The 21,965-nt window shown below is 40.8% G+C and overlaps 1 protein-coding gene across 3 annotated transcripts in view; it reads right to left on the reverse strand.

Moving 5' to 3' along the window:
- Window positions 1-21,965, reverse strand: part of SPAG9 (sperm associated antigen 9) — a 62,890-nt gene that overhangs the window by 27,168 nt on the left and 13,757 nt on the right. For all 3 annotated transcript variants that reach the window (XM_080356636.1, XM_080356635.1, XM_080356637.1), the window contains exons 3-7: window positions 17,409-17,479; window positions 9,588-9,682; window positions 4,728-4,881; window positions 1,591-1,801; window positions 996-1,095 (exon numbers count right to left, since the gene is read on the reverse strand). In XM_080356636.1, the coding sequence (XP_080212762.1) occupies window positions 996-1,095; window positions 1,591-1,801; window positions 4,728-4,881; window positions 9,588-9,682; window positions 17,409-17,479 (631 nt within the window). The remainder of the gene's footprint in view (window positions 1-995; window positions 1,096-1,590; window positions 1,802-4,727; window positions 4,882-9,587; window positions 9,683-17,408; window positions 17,480-21,965) is intronic.

Consider the following 21,965-nt stretch of genomic DNA (forward strand, 5'->3'; position numbering starts at 1 on the left):
TTCATTTGTCACCTCCCAAAAAAAAGAAGTAAAATTTTCAGAAGCTTTCGATTGGCTTAGAATCCTAAATTCTATTCTCAAATTCTACTTTGGCATCACGATCCCAAACTTGAGACAGCTGCTGATACTGAGCCAGTCAGGATTTTAATAAATTAAAGCATACCAAGTTTTGGCATGTAGCAATTCAGCCCCGTCAGGACTTAGCCCAAACGCTTGAAGAGTGGACAGCTCAGCCAAGCTGGAAGTCATTTACGATAACAAGAATGCAAGAGAACCAAAAAGAAATCACAACATTCCTCTGGCCAGAAAGGGGTCTTTTGTCACACCAAGATCTTGCACTATTAACATTCACTATACAAGGTAATTTCTTCCATGTCATCACAAGAATAAAACAGACACATATTGGAAGGACTCTAAATCACTCAGGGCTTGCTCAGAAGCTGAGGTACCTCCCCTGCTACTAAATCAGCACTTGTTTATTTTTTATGGGGCTTTTAGAGCTTTAGAAAGTAATGTTATTCTTCACAAGAAACAGCCTGCAAATAAGGAGACTCAGGCAAAAGCATTCTGCCAACACCACGATCTCACCATCAGATTCTGATAAATAAATGCTGTAACACTTGCAAAGCCAATCATCAAGCCAGATTCTAGAGATACAGGTGAAAACGTAAGGGCCCAGCTTGGAACCTTGATGTAGGGAGAAAAGGCCTCTTGTCACAGATCCTTTGCTTGAAACATGGAAAGAATATTTAAATATTATTAATTCAGAGTACTTCATATTACATCTGAATGTTCATCAGGTGTAGCAACAGAATAAAGAGTTGCTGTTACATTTAAACTCCTGAGGAACTTGGGAAAGTCACAGAAGTAGGAGATTCATTATATGATGCATGATCTCAGTCTGGTAAAATTTCTGAACAAGTCACAAGTTGAAAACCAAAGTCTAGCACCTTCTAGAATTGGTTTTCCCACCCTAATCGCAACACAAAACTTACCTGGAACCTTTATACCCACTGAGATCTTTATCCATATCCAACTCTGGAGTTGATTCAATGATTGCCTGAACTTCAGATTTTTCTTCATTTTCATTTCCACCTAGGGAGAAGTGGTATGTGTCCATAAGCCAAAACATCCCTGGGACATCTGACATTATCTACATGCAGTTGTTATTAACTGATCGTCAAATTAGTAGGTCATTAAATGAGAAGACCTATGAATTTCAATACTCTAGTGCAGACACTGGAATTTCTAAGTCCCCCCAAGTTTAACTTAAGTCATCCAACGGTCACTATTTCCCACTGTTTCTGCAACAGAAGCCAAGAAAATGTCTAACATCTCATGGACTTTTGTGTCTAGATGAGTGCCACTTCTGCTGTTTAAAAAGAAATGCCATAAATAATTCTGATTCTAGAAAAACAATTACTAAACCCACCAATAAACAACAGACTCGTATCTCTTACCAATATCCTTACTCCTAAAAATAATGAGAAAAAAACATTTCTCATTTGTGGCACAACAATTAAGATATTTCATAACATATTAGACATGAGGTCCATAGTAACCATACACTAAGAAGTTAACGCAGCTCACCCGTGGACACATTCCTTGTCTCTTGAGCTACCTGTACTTCAATATTCTTGCTTGCATCCAGCTTTTCATCTGGCATTTCTGTGTCCTTTGCAAGCCCTTCAACATCTTCCTTCTGAGGAGTTTCAGCAGGCAGCACAGGCGCATCGGAAGCAGCTGTGGACGCTGGAGTAGTAGATTTTGAGGCTGCTTGGCTGACATCGGAGAGCTCATCCTACAATTGAACAATTGCCATTAAAACACTGAAGAAGAGTTAGGCATATAAACTAAAGAACAAACAAAAATTACTGTATTTTACTGAAGAATCTGCAAACGCAAAGAACTTCAATATTCTGACAAGTTTATTCAGAAATCTAGTAAATTAACACATGACTCTAAAGGAATAAAACCTGTAAACCTGTACACTTACCCACAGTTACAGAAGGCAACAAAACCAACATGTGAAAATAGTATGAGACACATTGCATCCACTTAAAAATAAAAGACCAGCTACACAATTTAGCCAATTGTCTTTTGAATTGGTGAAGTTCAACTGCCGGATAACGATTCATAGTTCAGTAAACAGACACAGAAGGGAGGAAACGGGTCCCCTCACACAACCAGGGAATAAAACCTCCCAGTTGCTGGCTCCAGTCAAACATTTCTACGTGTTTGTATTCCAAGAGCATCCGCTAACTGATGCAGCACCGGCTGATCACTGACTTTTCACACACAAAGCGCAAGAAAAACAGCTTGATAGTACAAGAGAAAACTGAACAGCCCTTTCCTTTAAGGAATTGCAAATAATCCCATCTGGTTTACATTCCTGACTTGATTATCTGCTGTATTTTTTTAGCTAACTCCTGGAAACAATATTGATTAAGCTATCACGAATGTTTGTTCTAGAACTAATGAAAGTGAAATGCAATTCCATTAAGTGACAATGAATGAATCACAATATCTCAAACCCTGAGTATTTGAAAGTCCTTGCTGGGTTGACTTAGCAAATTTGACTTTTTTGGCAATGTTGCCAAAAGACTATTCTCCGTCCCACCAAAAAAAAAGGTTTAGAAGTTAGATAATTAAATCTGAACTAGTAGCTCATCTGCAATGCTTTGCAGAAATAAGCAGAAGAGAATGAATGGTACATAATTGTGTGTTATCACAATGATATCCAGCAATGTCACTACTGCACAAGCTCCAGTTCCCCTGACGCCTGCTCTGCGACACTTCCAGAGGAAACACTGACCATTAATGAAATGCTCATGCATGAATGGAAAACAGAAGCCTGAAAGCAGCAGAAACTTGCCTGTGCCTTGTATTTGATGTTAAAAATATTTACAGGAAATGGAAGTGTTAGAGAAAGTTTCAAATTTTGCTTATGACTTACATATGTGATGTTATTCAATATGTTCGCTTCAGAGGTACTGTAAAGGCACAGCTAAAAAGCAAAGAAGCTACTTTGGACCTAAGGAACTTATTCTGACTAACCAGGTTCGAAAAACTACAGTCTGTGCTGTTTTGTAAATTCTCTTTTAGCAGTGCATTATTTTTAGAAGAATTATACCTAGAAGCCTTTTTTGACAAAATATATTAACCAATATAGTTTCCTGAGGGGACAGGATGGGATCAGAACTTTCCCTTTATAGCACATCTCCACTTAGACTCTTAACCACAACTTTTAAGTTGTATTTCAGTCAGCTCTCCTGAAGTCTGTCAGTGTATTGATGTTAATCGACATGGGACACAGGGAACAGGACAAATTTAACACTCAAAAATGGTCCTAGACAAGAGTTTAGGTGACAGTTTTTTAGATCTAAACTCCTGTTCTCACTCTGATATGTTTACAATGAATCATTACTTACACTTCCCATTATCCCCATATGATCACTAGGCAAAAAAAAAACCACCAAAAAATTTGGGTTCCAATTATGTCTTGAATACTTATCAGTTTAAATTCCCCTGCTAAGTATTCAATTCACTTTGGAGGAAATTCCCCTCAGCTGTTTGCCTTTTCAGAAACAACAGTGCATCCACAGCCTTCCAAAAAAACCTCATGTACATAAAGATATAGGGCAGCTCTGCACATTCTGGGGTTCTCCACCTCCCTCTGGGCTGTTTGTGAGCCCCAGTCCCAACAGCCCGATCCCATCACATTCCAGCATCACTCCCCCATTTTTCCATTTCTGCAGCTTGTTCTGTGCCACCCTCTCACTGTTGGAACACAGAACAATTGCAGGAATTGTAGCCAAGCTACACGTAAGAGAAATCAAAATCACAGGCTAATTTAGGCAAGTTAGGTCACTCTCACCCTGCAGCGTATCTTTGCTATACACCTGATAGTAGGCAGAGGTTACATTAAGAGTACTGTCCGTGTAGTAACCAAAGCTTTCCTTCTAAAAGGACTTTAAACCAGCAGACCTGTTTACACTATCTAGTTACACACCTAATGTGGAAAGAACAAGCAACCGACCTTTGTAAAGGGTCCCTTGAAAGAAAAAAAACATTCCCATGAGCAAGAGGAGAACCCACCTGTTATCACTTGTTTGGAAAATGCAACCCAAACTCTGCTCCTTCCAGCAAACAAGTTCCCTCAAAGGAAGCAACACACTTGGTTCACACAAAGATGACTTGGGGTTTTCCCTCCTCCCTCCTTCAGGGAACTGCTGGAGAGAGTCCAGCGCAGAGCCATGGAGTGAAGCATCTCCCATGTGAGGAAAGGCTGAGGGAGCTGGGGCTTTGGAGCTTGGAGGAGACCGAGAGGTGACCACATTCATGGTTATAAAGACATAAAGGGCGAGTGTCAGGAGGATGGAGCCAGGCTCTTCTCGGTGACAACCAATGACAAGACAAGGGGCAATGGGTTCAAACTGGAACACAGGAGGTTCCACTTAAATTTGAGAAGAAACTTCTTCATGGTGAGGGTGGCAGAGCCTGGCCCAGGCTGCCCATGGGGGTGGTGGAGTCTCCTTCTCTGCAGACATTCCAACCTGCCTGGACACCTTCCTGTGTAACCTCATCTGGGTGTTCCTGCTCCATGGGGTGATTGCACTGGATGAGCTTTCCAGGTCCCTTCCAATCCCTGACATTCTGGGATTCTGTGTGATTCTTTCAACGTGCTTTTTTCCCCGCTAAGGATCTACAACCTGTAGAGTCCTCACCTTGAGGCTGGTGTGGGAGCGGGGCTGGCTCAGCTCAGGGAACTTCCAGTGCTCCGAGCCCGGCGTCTCCCCCGCTTCTCGCTGCGCTTCGGGCGTGAGGATCGCATCTCCTGGAGGCAGCGGGAAGATGCCCAGGGAGATCGGACGCTCCTTTCTGTTTGGGAGATAACTTTCATCAGCCATTTCAGACCCACACGCTTTATTTTCCTGTACACCTCTGAAATCAGCAGGGAAGCAGTGAAAAAGTTCAAACATCCATACACTGGTCTCTACTAAATACACAACACAGCGCACACATTTTGTATTATCGCACGTAACTCCTCATTTCACGTTATTTAATTGCAAATAGTCTATTCCGTGGCTGCAGGCAGCAGTTATTGATCGAGCCAGAGCTAATCTATAGTAAACAAGTTTTACAGAAATGGAACACAAACAGGAGCACAAGATGAACATATTTCCTTATTTCAGACTAAATTACAGTTTTCAGCAACTACTCTCGAAAATATAATTTTGCAAGATACAGGATGACAATTTCTACAGGATTGAACAGCTAAATCATTAACTGAAGTATTTGAGAAAATCCTAAACAGCCTAAAGTCCAACTCTTTGCAAAAATGATGGTATTTTTCTGCTGAAGATGACAGGAATTACACGGATTTGTACAATTGAAAACAACTGGGTCAAGGAATTACCAATGTTAAAACCAGCCCAGCGAAAATGGCACAGCTTTGAACAAAATCAGTTCACTCTCCTTCACCCAAAAGCTGCACAAAAGCTTGTGCCAGTAAGGCAAATTATTTCATCCCAACTCTTCACCATCTCTATCTTTATCACCTACTCATGACGAGAAAAAATGTTCGGAAATTTGTGTATTGACCCTGCAAAAAACCGAATAATTAAAATACAATAAAAATCCCCAAGTCAACGTTGTTGTCAGGAGTGTGATCAGCGAACAAAACGATTAATTCTTCCTGCTAGTAAGAGACAAAAACATTGTGTAGAACACAATTGATAGGATGCTACAGCCAGCCCTGAAAAAGGAAAATATCAGCCAGGCATAGAATTGAGATAAAGCAAACTACTTGTTCTATCCGAACAATGAAATACAGAAAAAAGGACCGTAATCAACTAGCACAGTACACTAAAGACAGGAGACAAAAGTGTGCAGGGTGATGGCAGAAAATGACGCTTCTTGAGAGAAAGCGCTGCCTGCAAGTACCACTGCAGGGACAACCCAGACCAGTATTAACATCTGAGAATCTCATATTTCAGCATTACAAAAAGTCAAATCACAACCATATATACTTTCCTTTGCAAGGACTTCCACAAATTAAACATAAGCTATGCAGAATTCTATGCAGAATTACTACCTGTATATAAATTAAAGGCAAAAATATGAAAGGGAGTGTTAAAAAGGAAGAAGAAAAGCTCAGCTTTTATAGATGTATGTTGGTTTGGTTTTGTTAGTTTGGTGCGTGGTTTCTGCTTTGTTTTTATTTTTACTTTGACGAAAAGGTATAATAGTCAAGAAGGGATTGTATTTAACACTTAAGCAGTAAATGCCTTTTGTTAACTTTTACATCACCAAAAAATAATGTTCAAAGAGTAAACTATTTTAATTGGCATAAACCTTTCCAGCACAGGTATACAAGAGATTTCACAAAAATCTTTGTAACTAATTCTCACATTGCACATATCTTAGTCTTTCATAAATATTATTCCAAGTTAAGTAGTTAATTCAGTAGTTTAGCAGAGCAAAGCAGGCAGCAAATAAACTAAAGCAAAATCAGTCAGGGTTACAAAATAAAAAGCATCAGATACTGATCCAGTATCTGCAAACTGTGCTGAGAAGTCTTTGTGACAAACAGCCACACAACTGAGCAGAATTTTATTGCAACGATTCCCACTCTTGTAACAGGTCCTGCTTTTCTTCAGGTTTCCCACAACTCCAATGGGTGTGGGTAACAAAAGACACAGCACATAAGCTGAGCTGAGGGTAACAGACAGACTGAAACCATTTCATTGGTTAAGTCCAGCAACAACAACAACAAAAAGAAAAGAAGGGAAAAAAGCGGCGGTTGAGTGCCCAGCGGGGCGGTGAGAAAGGAGCATTGTGGAGGGGCCCCGGCTTCGGAACTGCCTCCCGGAGCCATGGGTCAGAGCCCATTTACTACTTACTTACTCGCAGGATACACCACTAAGCTTATTTCTCTTCTTTGCAGTCCAGAGGGGAGAGAATGTAAACAAAATGGGTACCAACAAAAAGTTCAGACTGAGATTTGCTTTTAGTTGAGGATGAACCTGTTTCAATGTGCTAAAACCCAGGTCAGATGCATCGTGAGACTGCACGGGAATGAAGGGTGAAAAGAGGCTTATTTTGGAAATGAAGGTTATTATATACATGTCTGCATGAGAAGAAATTATTTGATTAGACTGAAGCAATTTCAATTGATTGCAGTGGTTGTTGGCTGGAAAGCAAAGCAGCTCCCCCAGGGTCCAAGAAATATCTGCAAATACAACAGTGGGCAGAAGGCGGGCACGGGTTTTAAAAGCCTAAACTAATATTCTGAAGTGACGGACTGAAGCATTTACAGGAACCTTTAGGATAAGCAACCAGATGCTCTGTTCTAAAATCCGACTAGTGTTAGAAAAATAGAAACAATTCTTCTACAATTAGACTCCCTCATCCTATATTTCATCTTTATTAAAAATGAATAAAAGATTAAGGAATTGAGTTCCAATTCCTATAATACCTAAAGCAACAAATTACTAGGGGCTGGAAAGGCACAAACCCCCTCAAATCCAGTAAATATTCTCCAGGGAAGCAAAAGCATATTCCAAAGAAACCCTATTTGTAAAACCACCTGCTTGCTTACATGTAAAAAGTTTAATGTAAGTTACTCAACATGAAGTTCAATATCTTGCTTTGTTTGTTTAAAGTTGGGGATTATCTGTTTTGCTGTTTATTTTTTGTATGTTTTTAAACAAGGGTAGCCTCACTAACTAGATCGGTCTATAGAGAGTTACATTTTATTTATTTCTATTTAAATATTCATCCACATTTATTATCATTGTTATTCATAACTGCTATTCATTTTATACATTGATTGGCTTTAAACCTTTGGAACAATGCTGCTGTGCTCAGAGACAACTCAAAAGCATATTACCACACAACGTCTACATGCACAATGTGTCGAGGAGGAAAAGCATCACATGCATCATTCAGAGAACACTATTTCCAGCATTTTTCCCAACTTTACTATTGCATTTACAACCACAGATCTGCTACGTCAAGTTTTTGGAACAGAAAGCTACATTAAAACTTTTCCAGCTGTTTTCTATTTGTAATTACAGCACTAAAACCTGTCGAGATGACATTTGGTCACAGTATTCTAATGCATTTCTGCTACCGCTCCAGGCAACTAGGACACACAGAACAGAACTTGAGGGGGTCGGACAGCTGGCAGCTTGCCATACAAGTACAGAAAAAAGGAGAGGATAACATTTGGCTGAACAATAGTGAATAGGCGTTAAGAGCTCTAATACTTAAATAAAGATTTATTTTTTTCCCCCAAATCTTTTTTAAAAACAACGTGATCAACTAATTCCTGTGGTTTCGAGCAGATCGATTAGCTGATCTTATAGAATTATTTTGATTGTAAAAGGAGAAATTTAGTAGCACAAAGCCTCAGACTGCATACGCTTGTGGCTACACAAGATCAGCCACGTACCTGACAATACAGCGAACGTGAGCTTCACCACGACATTACCACGGGTTTTTGTGCAGGTTACAATAAACCAACAGTAATAGCTTTCTAAAAAAGAGATACACAAACTGACCTTGCACTTGCTTAAACAAAAGACAATGAAATTTAAGTGTATAAAAAAAATATATCGCAATATCCCAGTCCATACATGTGTAGACATCCTCTCCATCTCTAATTTATCCTTGTTCATCTGTTTGAAAGGAAAATGGAGAGCAGTGAATAAGAAAGAGCGCGGGAAGCTGAGGTTCAGAAGGTCAGAGTACCTGAGTATCCTTGGGAGGTTCTGCGTCAGAGCCGGCACGCCAGTCGAAATAGAAAAGTGCACGAGCAGCAAAACCGAGAGAGACACCAAGATCGCCGAGTTAATGACCACCGCCCCGCCAACGAAGCCAAATACAAACAGCAGCATGCAGCCGGGATTCATGGCGCTGCGCTGGCATGGTGACACGCCGGGATCGAGAAGGCTACGCAGGGGCCGAGGGGGTCTCTTTGTAGGCACAGTGTGTCATTCAGCCGCTGCCACACAAACAATGCCATCGGCGGCAGCTCGCCCCGCTTCTGCAGCAGCTCCCCGGCAATGACATCAGCCTCTCCTCCCCCTCGCCGGGCTCCTCGCAGCATCTCCGCAGCACCGCAGAGACACGGCCAGCCCGGAGTTATCCTCCCCGCCTTCCACGCAGAGTTCATAGGCTAGAAAGCTGCCAAATCTGCATAATATATTCCCATGGAGCCCTCGGAACGAACACGTAGGGCGATGCGCACCTTCGACAACCCGCACACAAAGCTGGGGTGAGAGATCAGTGATTTTGGGACAGCTGCTGACATTTTCCCTGCCTACCTAAATGCAAAGACTCAGAAAAGCTGAAATTGGTTAAGGTTAATGCACAAAGTATATCTCAACATTTAGCAGCACAACAGCAAAAGCCTCATTCTACTGATTTCTACACTGTTCTCTTACCGCATTCCAATCATACAACAAATCTTTCCAATTCAGCCAAACCATTGTTGTAGGATTAAAGAACAAAGTCTTTCAAACACAAATGAATGGGTTTTTTTTTCTTTCATTTCAGGGTGAGACTAATAAACAGCTTACCTAATTCTACTGTGCGTTGTGGATTCCAGCTGATCACCCCCTGTTAGCTGATGAAGTTTGGTTCTTTCCAAGTGCTCCATATAATTGTGAATCATCTGTTTAAAAGGACAGAGAAACGGCAAGTAATATTTAATAACATTTACTTTTACTACAAGTGCATAGTTATTGGCCAATACAATATAATCTTTCCCTGCAATGCTAAAAAACAGTAAAAGCAGTCAGAAACATTAAAGAAATAGATAAAGAAGCAAAATTATACAGTGTATAAAACCACAAACCAGAAGAGAAAGCCATAATAAATAAAAAATTGGAGACTTACTTGTGCATTCATGCACAGGAAACATTCTAAGGGCACACAAAGTGCATGTGGTATTACAAACAAGATTTTGAACAGAAGTATCATGTTCAAACCCATTTTGGAGGCTGCTCAAGACCCCTACGTCCAGCAGATACTAAAATTTATTATGTGACACAGTACATTTCACTATAGCTAACTGCAAAGTACTGTGAAGGTCAGACAATTTGCATCTCAGATATTAAACATAAAGAATCCACAAACTAAGAATCATATTATTTCCTTCAGCAGAAACATCAAGTCAGCATCTCTTCTCTTTTTCCTTCTACCATTCAAATAAATTTAACCTTTCTGTATCTTCTGGAAGTGCAGTTTGGTTTTATTATTATCATCCAGACTGCCATCTCATAAAAAGGACCAAGTGTCTGTGGATTTTTAGCACTCAGGAAGAGCTTTACTTTCTTCCTTTTAAGAGACAGCCAAAGGCCAACTATGCTGATGTGGGCGGTCATGACTTATTTACTGAACCCCGATTCCAATCAGCTAAAGGATGAGGTTACTCGGTGTGTAACTGATCCAGGACACGCTCAGGGAGAAGGAACCGGGATCGCTCCATCGCTCCAAGAGGTTCACTTGGCCATGGGTCTGAAATGAAAACTGGGGAAGCCTAAAGAGAAGCCCATGTGACATTTGGTATTTTCAAGCATTCCTGCACTCGCATTCAAAGATGAACAGGGCACTCGGAACAGAAGGAAGAAAGAAAGAAATCACAGGTGTGCTGCAGAAGAACTGAGTGCACTGCTCCCCCAAGACAAATTCAGGTCACGACTCAAAGGCTTCCTCTAGAAAAAAAAACACCTGTTCTGTTACAAGTGCAATTTTTTTACTGTTCTGGAAAGGGTATACACACACTTTTCTAACGGTGTTACTAACAGGCTTTTGTACAACCAGTGTTACACAACCTTTTATTTTGGGGTCATTTGCATACATTGAGACTGAGTTCAGCAGGACCTGGAAACCTCCATCTACGTGTTATTTTCCCTCTGAGGTTGATGTGTTATCCAAGGCTGGTACTATTGACCTTCAGATGTTCCTTCATCTAATAGCAGCAGCCCCACAAATGCTCCTTGACAACATCAGCTACATATGAACATATATTCTGAGATATTCTTTTTTGGTAGAGTGAATTGGCTTAAGACATCCTGACTGATGGAGATTCTAGAAACGAATAACTTTTATGGTAAATAGTGGTTACATACAGATCCGGGTTTTCTCAGCATTCACCTGAACTAATTAATATAATTAAGACCAGAAAAAAAAAGTCTTGCTATTTTTAGAGAAACATTATATAATATACTTTAACTGCTATCAAAACTTACAAGATTGATCCAACAAAATGCTATAAATGAAGTGTTTCACTAAGACCATCTCATTTGCTTTCTGAATTTTGTAATGCTTGCTCATACACAAGCAATCAAAAGAACTGAAAGCTCAACCTTCAACTATCCACATTTCCCGGTGGTTTAGTTTCTGTTTCTACCAAGCAATCAAAATCAGGAGTTCCAATGGCTCCTGTGCACAGTTTTGCTGATGAATCCCCTCAGCCTGGGAGGGATTTCACCGCACAGAGGCTGAGCTACCTGCAAACTTTGCCGTTTGCAGCACACCCATTGGGAACGTCTTCAACAGAACACGTGCTGCTTTTTAGCTACTGAACAGAGGAACCAGAACCTTTCCAGGGAACAACTAACACATGGGGAAAAAAGGGTAGGGTCAGTAAAACCCGCACAACTTGTATGATTTGCAAAATACACGGTTTAACCTACTTTATTCCCTCCCCTCAGTCTATTATTTTGTTTACTGAAATGTCTCATCAGATCTACTACCCACAGACAGAGGTCAGAGGGCAGGTCAGTTTAAAGGACTATGTAGGATTGTTCTGCAGATGAAAATACTGCTGATGGTAAAATAAACAAATCTGAATGTCACGTACTTCAGCATAAAGGACACAAGCTATAGGAACACAAAAATAAGATGGAAAAAAATCAAATGTGTGCATCATGTGCAGCGCAGACACGGCATGGGGATTCTCAGCTTCTAGAATCCATTCATGAAAAGGTTGACATAAAAAATATATAAATACTGCAACTTATTGGGAAGTCAGCTCACTAACTGCTCATCTACAACACAATTTGAAGACTCCTTCCAAAAACATTGGGGTTTGAACCACATGAGCCCCAGGGGCTCTTTTCAATCTAAATTACTCCATGTCTCTGCATATTCTTGAAGTGCCAGGCTGATCCAAAAAAGAGAGTAATGAATTAGCACACCAGAAATCTCAAGTGCTCAAAATTTGATCAAAAGTTTTGCTATGTTTTGAGATTACTCAGCTATCCAAAGGAAAAAGAAATACTATTACTGACAATTTAAAAATAGATATAAGTGGAACAATTGCTCTCCACTCAGCACAATTCTTACTGAAGTTATACTACATGATAGATGATAAATAAAAGACTATATCTACAACTCTTCCCTAAGACTTGCAGTCAATAATTAACCATCCGTAAGCTTTTACTTGCTACCCCCTGAAGTTCCACATCTATTTTGAACATGACCAGTTGTTCCAAGGAAGACATCACAAACACTGACCACTCTTCATTGGTGTAATTAAATACATCACTCCATTACCATTAGTTGAGGGGATTAAAGATAAACTCAGAACTTGGAAGAATTACCTTATGTCATTAACAGCATTTCATAATTTGTGTGTTGGCTCATTTAGCGCACAATATGTAAACACTAATGAACTTTTAAGGACATTACAACATGAATATGGAAGTCATTTTCTTTGACTACAAGTGACAGCAATGCAGTGTCTTTCCATCTCAAAAAAACCACTCAAATTGGTTTCCTCATACAGCACGTGACAAGTTCTGGAACTGCAGAAAGTGTTCCAGGTTTTTCCACATCTTAAACTTGACAATTCAGTGAAAGACAAAGCCCGGCCTGTCACTCGTGTCTATTCCTATGCTTGAAAATCCAACCGCTCCCAACATACACACACCTGATATTTTCTTTGCCACCAACAAATGTGTATATACCATGTTGTGGTTATTGTTACCTGCGCCTTTTCCTTAACCAGGTTGAGAACATCTCCTTTATCCCTTCCTTTCTCTGCCACTCCTTTCTGTGTCAATGCTTTAACTCCCCCAGGACAGGTTTTAGCAATTCTCTCTGTGCGCCAGCCCTCGCTGTTCTGCTCATCCTGCAGATCCAATCAGGTCTGGCACAAGCGGCTCCTCCCTTTGGGAACGTGCAACCAACTGCGTATATACAGATCTTTCTGTGTCCCACATAATCTAGATTTATTAAGGTAATCAACATTTCTAGAAATTCCTTGATTCAGTACAAAAGTCCTAAACATATTTCCATGTAACTACCTTTTTACCTTTAAGGATTCATGGTCAGCTTGTCACTTAAGTAAAAACATCATTCCCACTGGTGAGCTCGATGCATCTTTACCCACATATAAGATGTTGGTTTTGGCAGACACAATAGTACATGAAGATGTTAAATCCAGGCTTTATCCATCAAGCTGTTAATGCTTAGCATAAGGCTTTAGAAAAACTATTTGCCTGAACCAATAGCTAACATCTGATCTCAAAACCACTGCGACTGGTGCCCATGCTTAGCCACAATTGTAATTAGACATCTCTTAGCCTTCTGCTCCTCCCTCCCTACACAGGACTTGCTGGGATCTCTGTTTATCCAAACCAGTCTGACAAAGTACATTCCCAATGCCAGAGACAGCCTCGCTGTTCTGTCACATTGTATCAGCGCAGACACTGAGAAAATTCCATGGCCCAATTATGCTTCATTAAACTAAGCCCATATTCTGTGTGTCAGGGAAAGAGAGATCGAACCATCTTAAAAAAAGAATAACTTCCTTAAACAGAGAAAGTTTTATTTTGGAAAGCTGTGCAGAGAAGTGCCACAGGCACAGGCAGCTCCCGAGCAACTGCTGAAGTACTTACTGCTCCGCCTCAGTTTCTCAACTGAGTAAGCCAGCAGCCAAGCCTTTAACAGGTCAGTGCCAAAGTTATGAAGTGTGCCCCATTAACTATGCAAAGAAAACCCAGAAGATAAGACCTATTACATCCTACACATGAGGTTTGCTCTGAAGAGTCACTCACAGCCATGCATCGTAACAGGATTTGAGATAAAAGCTACAACCAAGTAACAAAATTCCTTTATAAGTCCATAACGAAAAGGTTGAAAGATTTTTGGATCAGACCACCATTAACCCTTCAGTGTTCCAGCACACTGTCCTTACGGCTGTATGATCATTTTTTGCAGCTAGTCCTTTATAGCCAGAGAAAGATGGAAATGAGGCTGTGCATGGTTATAATTGCAGAAGTTCAAACTCAGCAACTCCAGCACCCTGCTTTATTGCTCATCTGCTCTGAGCAGTAGAACAGAGCAAGATCAATGTGATAAATACGCTGCAAGCAGAGGAAAGATGTGGGACCAGAGCAGGTTAACTCAGCAGGGAACCACGACATGGATGTGAGAACATGGTCAGGCTGCATTCACACATAATGATCTGACCAAACACCTCAACCTGCTGCCAATGCCCTGCTCCACTGTACCTTCCAACCTGCCGCCTCCGTTACCATACCCTAATCCGGTTAAAAATCAAGCCAGTAAGCTCAAGCACAGACTTAGCAGGGAAGGAAGCTCAAGGTGAGATATTCCACACTCATTAGCTCATTTGACTGTTTAGGTGAAACTCCCGTGAGTTTGCTGGGCAGGGATTTCCAGCAAAGAGGCAGCGCAGGCTGGGGGTAATGCTGGAAAAGGGCACGGTTACAGAGCTCAGTGCAGTCCAGAGCTGGAACAGAAAGCCGTCCCAGTCTGAAATACTAAGGTGTGAACTGAAGAAAAAAGTGAGAATGGAGGGAAGCAAACACCAGGCAGAACTGAGAAAAATTGCTAGAAATTAAAATGGCAGAAAAAGCAGTCAAGTCACATCTTCAACATGACATCTGTCAAAGTAATCACTGCCAACACTTTAGAGCTAAAAAAATATAATCTTTCTAATGCTCTGTTATTATTTGGTCAACTGAGAGAAAAACAGTTGCCATTTCAGTAAGTACCAAAAATAGATCATTGCAAAGACAGTGGTGAAGCTGATTCAGAAGGAAAAGAATATTCCTTCCTAGAAAAACATGAAGGTAAGAAAGGTTTCAGAAACGAATTCTTGTGGTAGAAATATTTAAGCCCATAAACTTGATGACTTATGCTTAAAGTAGGTTGGGTATCTGTCAAAGTATCTTGCATTGAAACAAAAAAGTTACTACACAGACCTAAACCAGCAGAATTTGTTGGGAGAAAGGGAAGCAGAAAGTCACAAGGGAGATGGGGGACAATGGGCACTATTATCAACAGCCCTTTCCAGTCCTTGAGTCTTGAACACACCCCAGATATGAGCGTTAATAAAGTGCCCTGGGACAGTCTACGACTAAAGCACATCAGGAAGTTCATACTTTGCAAGATCGACAATGGTCTCTCCCATTGTGCTCAAAAAAGTCTTTACAAATGAAGATAAGGAGTATCTCGTTAGCTTCCTGAGGTTAGTCACGCAGTTGCTAAAGGCTCCCAACCTTTTATAAACAGCCACACTCCTGGTAGCTATTCCTTGCCCTTAGGTCACCCCATCAACTCTCCCTGTCCTGTCGTGAATATACTGCTGTATTTCAGTGGCTGCCAGCTGGTGGCCTGAGAATTTTATGTAGCTCTAGTAATGTCTACACACACTTGTCACCTAAAGACAGAGATGAAAATCTTCACGGACAAAACCAGAAATAACCTAAGGGAAAGGTTTTTGGGTTTAGCAGCGATGTAACATACAGGGGAGAGGGGTGAAACATTCAAAGGGAAAAAATAAAAACGCTGAAAATGGGAAACAAAGAAAGAAGGAAGTGAACATGCTGGAAGGAAGGGGCACAGAAAACATGAGACCTGATTGTAGGAGCACATAGGTACGAACATACCGTGTTGCATTACAACTTATTTCTTTATGAAGAAAGGACACAGTCACCTCAGTAATAATAAAGCCCAAGGAAACACCTCTCCCTACACCAAAGAAAGTGCATTTAAGATATAAAAGCATTTAATAAATTGGAATCAAACCAGCAGAGGTTGTTGTCCATTTTGGAGCAAAACCTACGTAAAAAGATATTCACAACATTTCATTAGCATTTCATGGAATTAATAGTGCCCAAGACATTTAGTTATGTTTAACTCAATAAAAACCTGTGTCGTTCTATTCTGATAGCACCCCTATGTTCCAATTAAAATAAACCCAAACTCTGCAAGCACACAGTACTCTGAAGTATTATTTCCAGTTCAAAAGGATGTAAAACTTAAGTGGGAGCATTAAGCTTTGTCACTTCCCATTTTACTTAAATTTCCAGTTTTTGACAGATGCAGCATTCTAAAGCAACTATTTAGCAACAAATATGATCTTAAATACATTAGGATTTCAGTAAATACATGAATATCTTTAAGAGCCGCAGAAATTTTGTCAAGCACGACTTGAGAGCTGGTTGTGGTTCTGAGCCATGTTCAGCTGTTGTCAGTGTTAACACTCCCATCTTCAGATTGCTCTGGAAATATTAAAGGTAACCAAATCTGGCATCTGTTTTTGCCTTTCCTTTCCCCACATGTGGTCTTTTGAACCGGGAACAGTCAATATTGCATTCCCCACTGTTAGCGAAGATCTAACAAAAACAGCAATCTGACCCTTCAAAGGCAAAGCAATTGGAGTAAGGAGAAGAACTGTGCTCAATATTGAGGCTTCAGATTAATCAGAATTAATCAGTGGTTTCCCCACTGAAGTGCACTAGTTAGGCAGTGCGCATTGGAAAGACAACCTGCAGCTACAAATCAAAGCACGCTCTAGAACCAACTTCAAATGTGCGGCTCTTATTTAACAAAGTCAAACTTGTCCCATCTTCATTAGCAAATCCTGTTTTCAATAGCTATCAATAAGTATGGCAGGGACTTCTTTTAATCGCTAATCTCAGTAGGAGGCCAGTTTTGGAAGGTATTTGTTCCTTCAATAGTAGACATAAAACCAATGCAGGAAACAGCTGGAAAGAGTACCAAGATTGTAATTTCATTCCTGTTTCTTTCAAATTTGTTAGTGTGCTTTGAAGAATTGTCTTTGAAATATGAAAAAGCAAATTCCAATTCCTATTTTTTTTAAAGCTTCTGAATATCTGAGAAGGCTATAAAATTGACAATCATGCAATCAAACTAACATGGCGAAATAGATACTTGAATGTCCATCAGAAAAATTACCTACCAAATGAAGCCTGGTTACAACATTACCAATACGAACATCTAAGCATCAGTGAATAAACAAAACATCCAACAATTTTCCTAGTTGCTCACAACATGAAGTTTTCCACAGATTTACATTTCTACAGATATCCTGAATTCATCTTGGCGTAATGACCTACCTCTGTATGTCTTGAATGAAGTGCATTGTATTCTTTCTTGAGCTCTGCCTCCCTCTCCTCCAGTCTGCTAACTGCAAGAAGAAATATTTAAAAAGGAATTAAAATTCAATTCAGAGTTCTAGTAAATGAGACTGTGACTTGCCTAGGACCAGGCAACCAGATCAGAGATGACAGAGATTTGTAGTAACACACAGCAGAATAAAAGTATGTTGGTTCTTATATTTTGAAGTCATGTGTTGTGGTATAGAAATTAAGACTTCTGCTGGCATTCACTTATATTCCACTGAGTATTAAGGCAATAGATTCAGGGGAAGAAAGCATTTAAATATTTCTGTAGGTATTCTGAGAAATTAAAAATACACCTAGCAGATTTAGCATAACTTTAGACAATAAGTTCCTATAAGAGGAGATGAGCTGGAAGAAAGCATGCAATTAATCTGCAGAAAAACAAAGAGAATTCAGAACTTTCTTCACACAACTAACTCCTTCCATTGCTGCTTAGACGTGAATTTCATCTTTTTGTTTAGGTATTTCTGAGCCCAATATTTATGTAATATAAGCATGTGTTTCAAGTTCTATAACTGAGCTTCCTGTATTCTACTTGCCATGTTTGAATACCCCTGAGAAACTCCAAATTTACAGTTACTGGTCCCTAGAGACTCATTGCCAAGCACACGTTATATGAAGATGAACGCCAGCATCTTCTCCACCACTTCACACTCTCATATTGCCAACTAGGTCTTCTGAAAATTAATTCTCAATATACCATTTCTTTTGGCTCCATGTATCTGTATTTTGGCACAGCATTTTATCATAAGTATATTTCAATTACAAAAACCCCACAACTATGCCAGAGTCAAATGCTAGAACCGAAATCCATAATTGTCTGCTCACTCAAATTGATGTAAACATTCTTAGCTCCTAATCTAATCTTGCTCTTATAAGAACGTTAACTTCCTTGACACCACCTTTTGCACTCCACCTATAAATATCTGACCAAAAGTATTAAATCAAATTTTATTTATACTAATGCAAGATTGGACATTGTCATTTCTGCACAGTTATCAGACTGAACAAGAGCTCTCTGGGTCAAGCCGCAGTAAGTGGTGTACAAGTGTTTAATAAATGCATATAAAAATATATTTTACAGCACAATATATACATAAATACATATTTTTGAGAGGCAATGAGCATCACAATATCTAATGAATGGAAGATTTGTTTATTATTTTTAGGCGACAGATGTTTTAAGCCTCTTTATACATTAAAGGTAGGTTCCAGGGAAGCCTGCAGTAAGCGCCTACAGAAACAAGTGTCCGAATTTATCGTTACAAAGCACGACATGACAAACCAAATTTTATCTGCTGTCTTGGACTAAGCAGTATTCTCGTCAGAAGTAATTACATTTTACAGCAGAGACATCCCAGCAGTGACCAGCTCCGGCAGTTTTGGCCGCTCACACCCGCTCCAGCAACGGCTGCACTGGCTCATGAACCCACATCTCGGGGCTCTGGTTATGGTTCCAGCATCTCTCCTTTCCCCACAGACCAACCTCTCCGCTGCGTCAGACCTGCTCCGAGACAGGCAGAGAGCCAGGGAAGCAGAAAGCGCAAACTGCGTGACTAATTGGCTTCGTGTTTTGTGAAACCGGCTCCTCTCCTAGAAACGGTGTCCAAGCGCCGGGCCAGAGCCGGGCAGCCCGTGGGAATCACCAGGGTCACGGTTTGATGCAGCCTCACCAGGAACGGGCAAAGAAACCATGGCGATGCAGCCCAGAATTGCCCGGTATGCTCATGGCCAGGCAGCGCACCCATCTCCAGGTCCTAGAGATTAATTTTATCTGGTGGTTTCTGGGAAAAATTCTTGACACAGCGCAGTTAATGAAAGTGAATGGCACGTTAGGGGTTACAAACGCCCTTCTTTACAGCTGCCCAATAACCCACCTTCATGAAAGCCACATCAGCATTTCCCACTGTCATGGTTACAACAAACTGTTCCACAACGGCTGAGGTTCCGTTCCACAGTGAAGCACACACCATTTTCTCCCATGGCCCAATTTCAAATAGTTCCGTAACACAGCAGACAAATATACATAGATACAGGTTCTGCATAGTCAAGGACGATACCTTCATTAACTCTGATAATTATTTTTGTTACACACAGAAGTTTAAAAAATGAAGGCCCTAGAAGATGATGTAATGAACATTCAGCATTTTCTTGTGCAAGTTGTTTCCAGCTGCGTAACACATTACAGGCCTACAGCTGGTAGTTCCAGCCATAAGAGGATGTACATTAAGTTTATAAACCCCCGACATACACCACATCAACAGTCCTCAGAACAGGCTTTTCCAATTCCAGCGGGATGATACACAGCACCGGAAACCTGTTCTACCCAAACATGCCTCCCATCAAAGGTAAGATCTTGACAAAACAACAAAGCAACAGAACATGCTTCCTTTTTCTGATTTAACACTGTGGAAGAGACCAGCCATTCCCTGAGGACCACCACAAACTTGAACATAGAGGATACTTGAAGCTAGTAAAGAACAGACAGAAGAATTTTGAGGAAGATCACCAGATTCCGGGCTCGAAACCTTGGAGAAATTTATTAACTATTAAAGGTATATTCCCTTCAGCAGTAACAGGAAACTAATTAGGAGACAGGAAAAAATTCCTTCCACTGGTACCCAGAGCACATTTAAAACTGAGTTGTCCTCAGTTCCGTTTTACTCCACCAGCGCACAAAAGAGTGTAAGTCGAACCACCCAGGTAAGATCCCCCCAGCCAAGGACGGAGCTGGGCTGGCATTGCCTGAGACACTCTTCCCATCAATCTGACTTTTACTAACAATAAAAAAGCTCCTCAGACTTTTTTCCACTAAGATGTTAAATTGCTGATACGCAGATCATAAAAATCAGTTTGAACAATATACATCCTAAAAGCAAAGTGCCCATTGTCTCTGTCATAATGTCTTTATAAAGCCATTATATCCTTGTTGCATCATGGAAGGTATCACATTGCAAGATTACATTGTGTAAGTTATTACATGTGCAAAATATAATATACATCAAAAAGGTTTTACCTATTCCTGTTTGCGAGTCTACATGGAAAAGTTTTCAAGGTCTTCCAGCATCATAAATAAGAGCATAAAAAGCAAACATTCTAGTATTTTTAGGCTGATGAGAAAGCATCCCAGTAGAACACCACCACAAACTCATGCCCAAAGTCTGCCTGCAACCTCCTCCAGCACTGTCAATATCCTTACACACTCAATGTCTTGAAGTACCAGTCCTAACCAATGTTCTCTCAAATCAAACCAATCAAGCCTAAAGATGGAAGTTTAGATATCATAGTAAACTAGAGAGAAGCCTTTGGAGTCTCTCCCTCCTGAGAGCATTACGAAGAATTAGGCAGCAAAGCTGCCCACCCTGCCTGTTCAAAAATCAGGGCTTACCTCCCAAGTCTGATGGCTTTTACCAAGTTTGGAACACCCTCCATCTGTATGTTGTCCTCTGCCTCAAACTGCTGATAAGCCTGAGGGGGAGAAAGAGAAACAGACCTGCTAGAACGCCAAATCCAACCAGTACGATGCCTTCAAGAGGAGTTACAAGTTCCTGCTATGCAAACCAGGATGGAGATCCAGCTCATTAGGAAGCCTTTCCTAGCCTAAGACTATCTGAAGGCTCTCCTTTCATCCAGCTCCATTCTTAGAAGCTGGTCCTATACCAAAGTTAAGACAGAGATCAAGCATAATCAATCCAATCATCCAGGAGGACCTTATGACCTATTAAGTAGTTGCTGAAGAGCACATACATCAACCATGGACTGAAACAGGGACTGAAGCTACCAAACAAGTCGTGGTTTAACCCCAGCCGGCAACTAAACCCCACACATCTACTCGCTCACTCCCCCGCAGTGGGACGGGGAAGGAAACGGAAAAGTGAAAAAACTCATGGGTTGAGATAAGGACAGTTTAATACATAAAGCAAAAGCCGCATGTGCAAGCAAAGCAAACCAAGGAATTCATTCACCACGTCCCACTGGCAGGTGAGGTGCTCAGCCATCTCCAGGACAGCAAGGCTCCACCACATGGAACGGTTACTTGGGAAGACAGATGCGCTCACTCTGAACATGCCCCCTCTCCCTTCTTCCCCCAAGGTTATATACTGAGCACAATGTCATATGGTGTGGAACGTCCCTTTGGTCAGCTGGGGCCAGCTGGCCCTGCTGTGTCCCCTCCCAACGCTCTGTGCACTTCTCACCTTCTCATTGGGGGGTCAGTATGAGAAACTAATTCCTTGATTAAGAGAATAAGAGTATGAGAAGCTGAAAAGTCCTTAATTGCTCAGCAACAACTCAAACGTCAGTGTGTCACCAACACTGTTGTCATCCTAAGTCTGAAACACAGCGCTATACCAGCTACTAGGAAGAAAATTAAGTCCATCTCAGCTGAAACCAGAACACAAGTATTTAACCTGGAAGTGCTAAGACCTGGAGATAAGCAGCAAACAAAACTGACTTGTAAAATAAGTGATAAATTCTCGGCAAGACTGACGT

Source organism: Nesoenas mayeri (assembly GCF_963082525.1).
Source record: "Nesoenas mayeri genome assembly, chromosome: 19".
In the NCBI taxonomy this organism is placed as follows: domain Eukaryota; kingdom Metazoa; phylum Chordata; class Aves; order Columbiformes; family Columbidae; genus Nesoenas; species Nesoenas mayeri.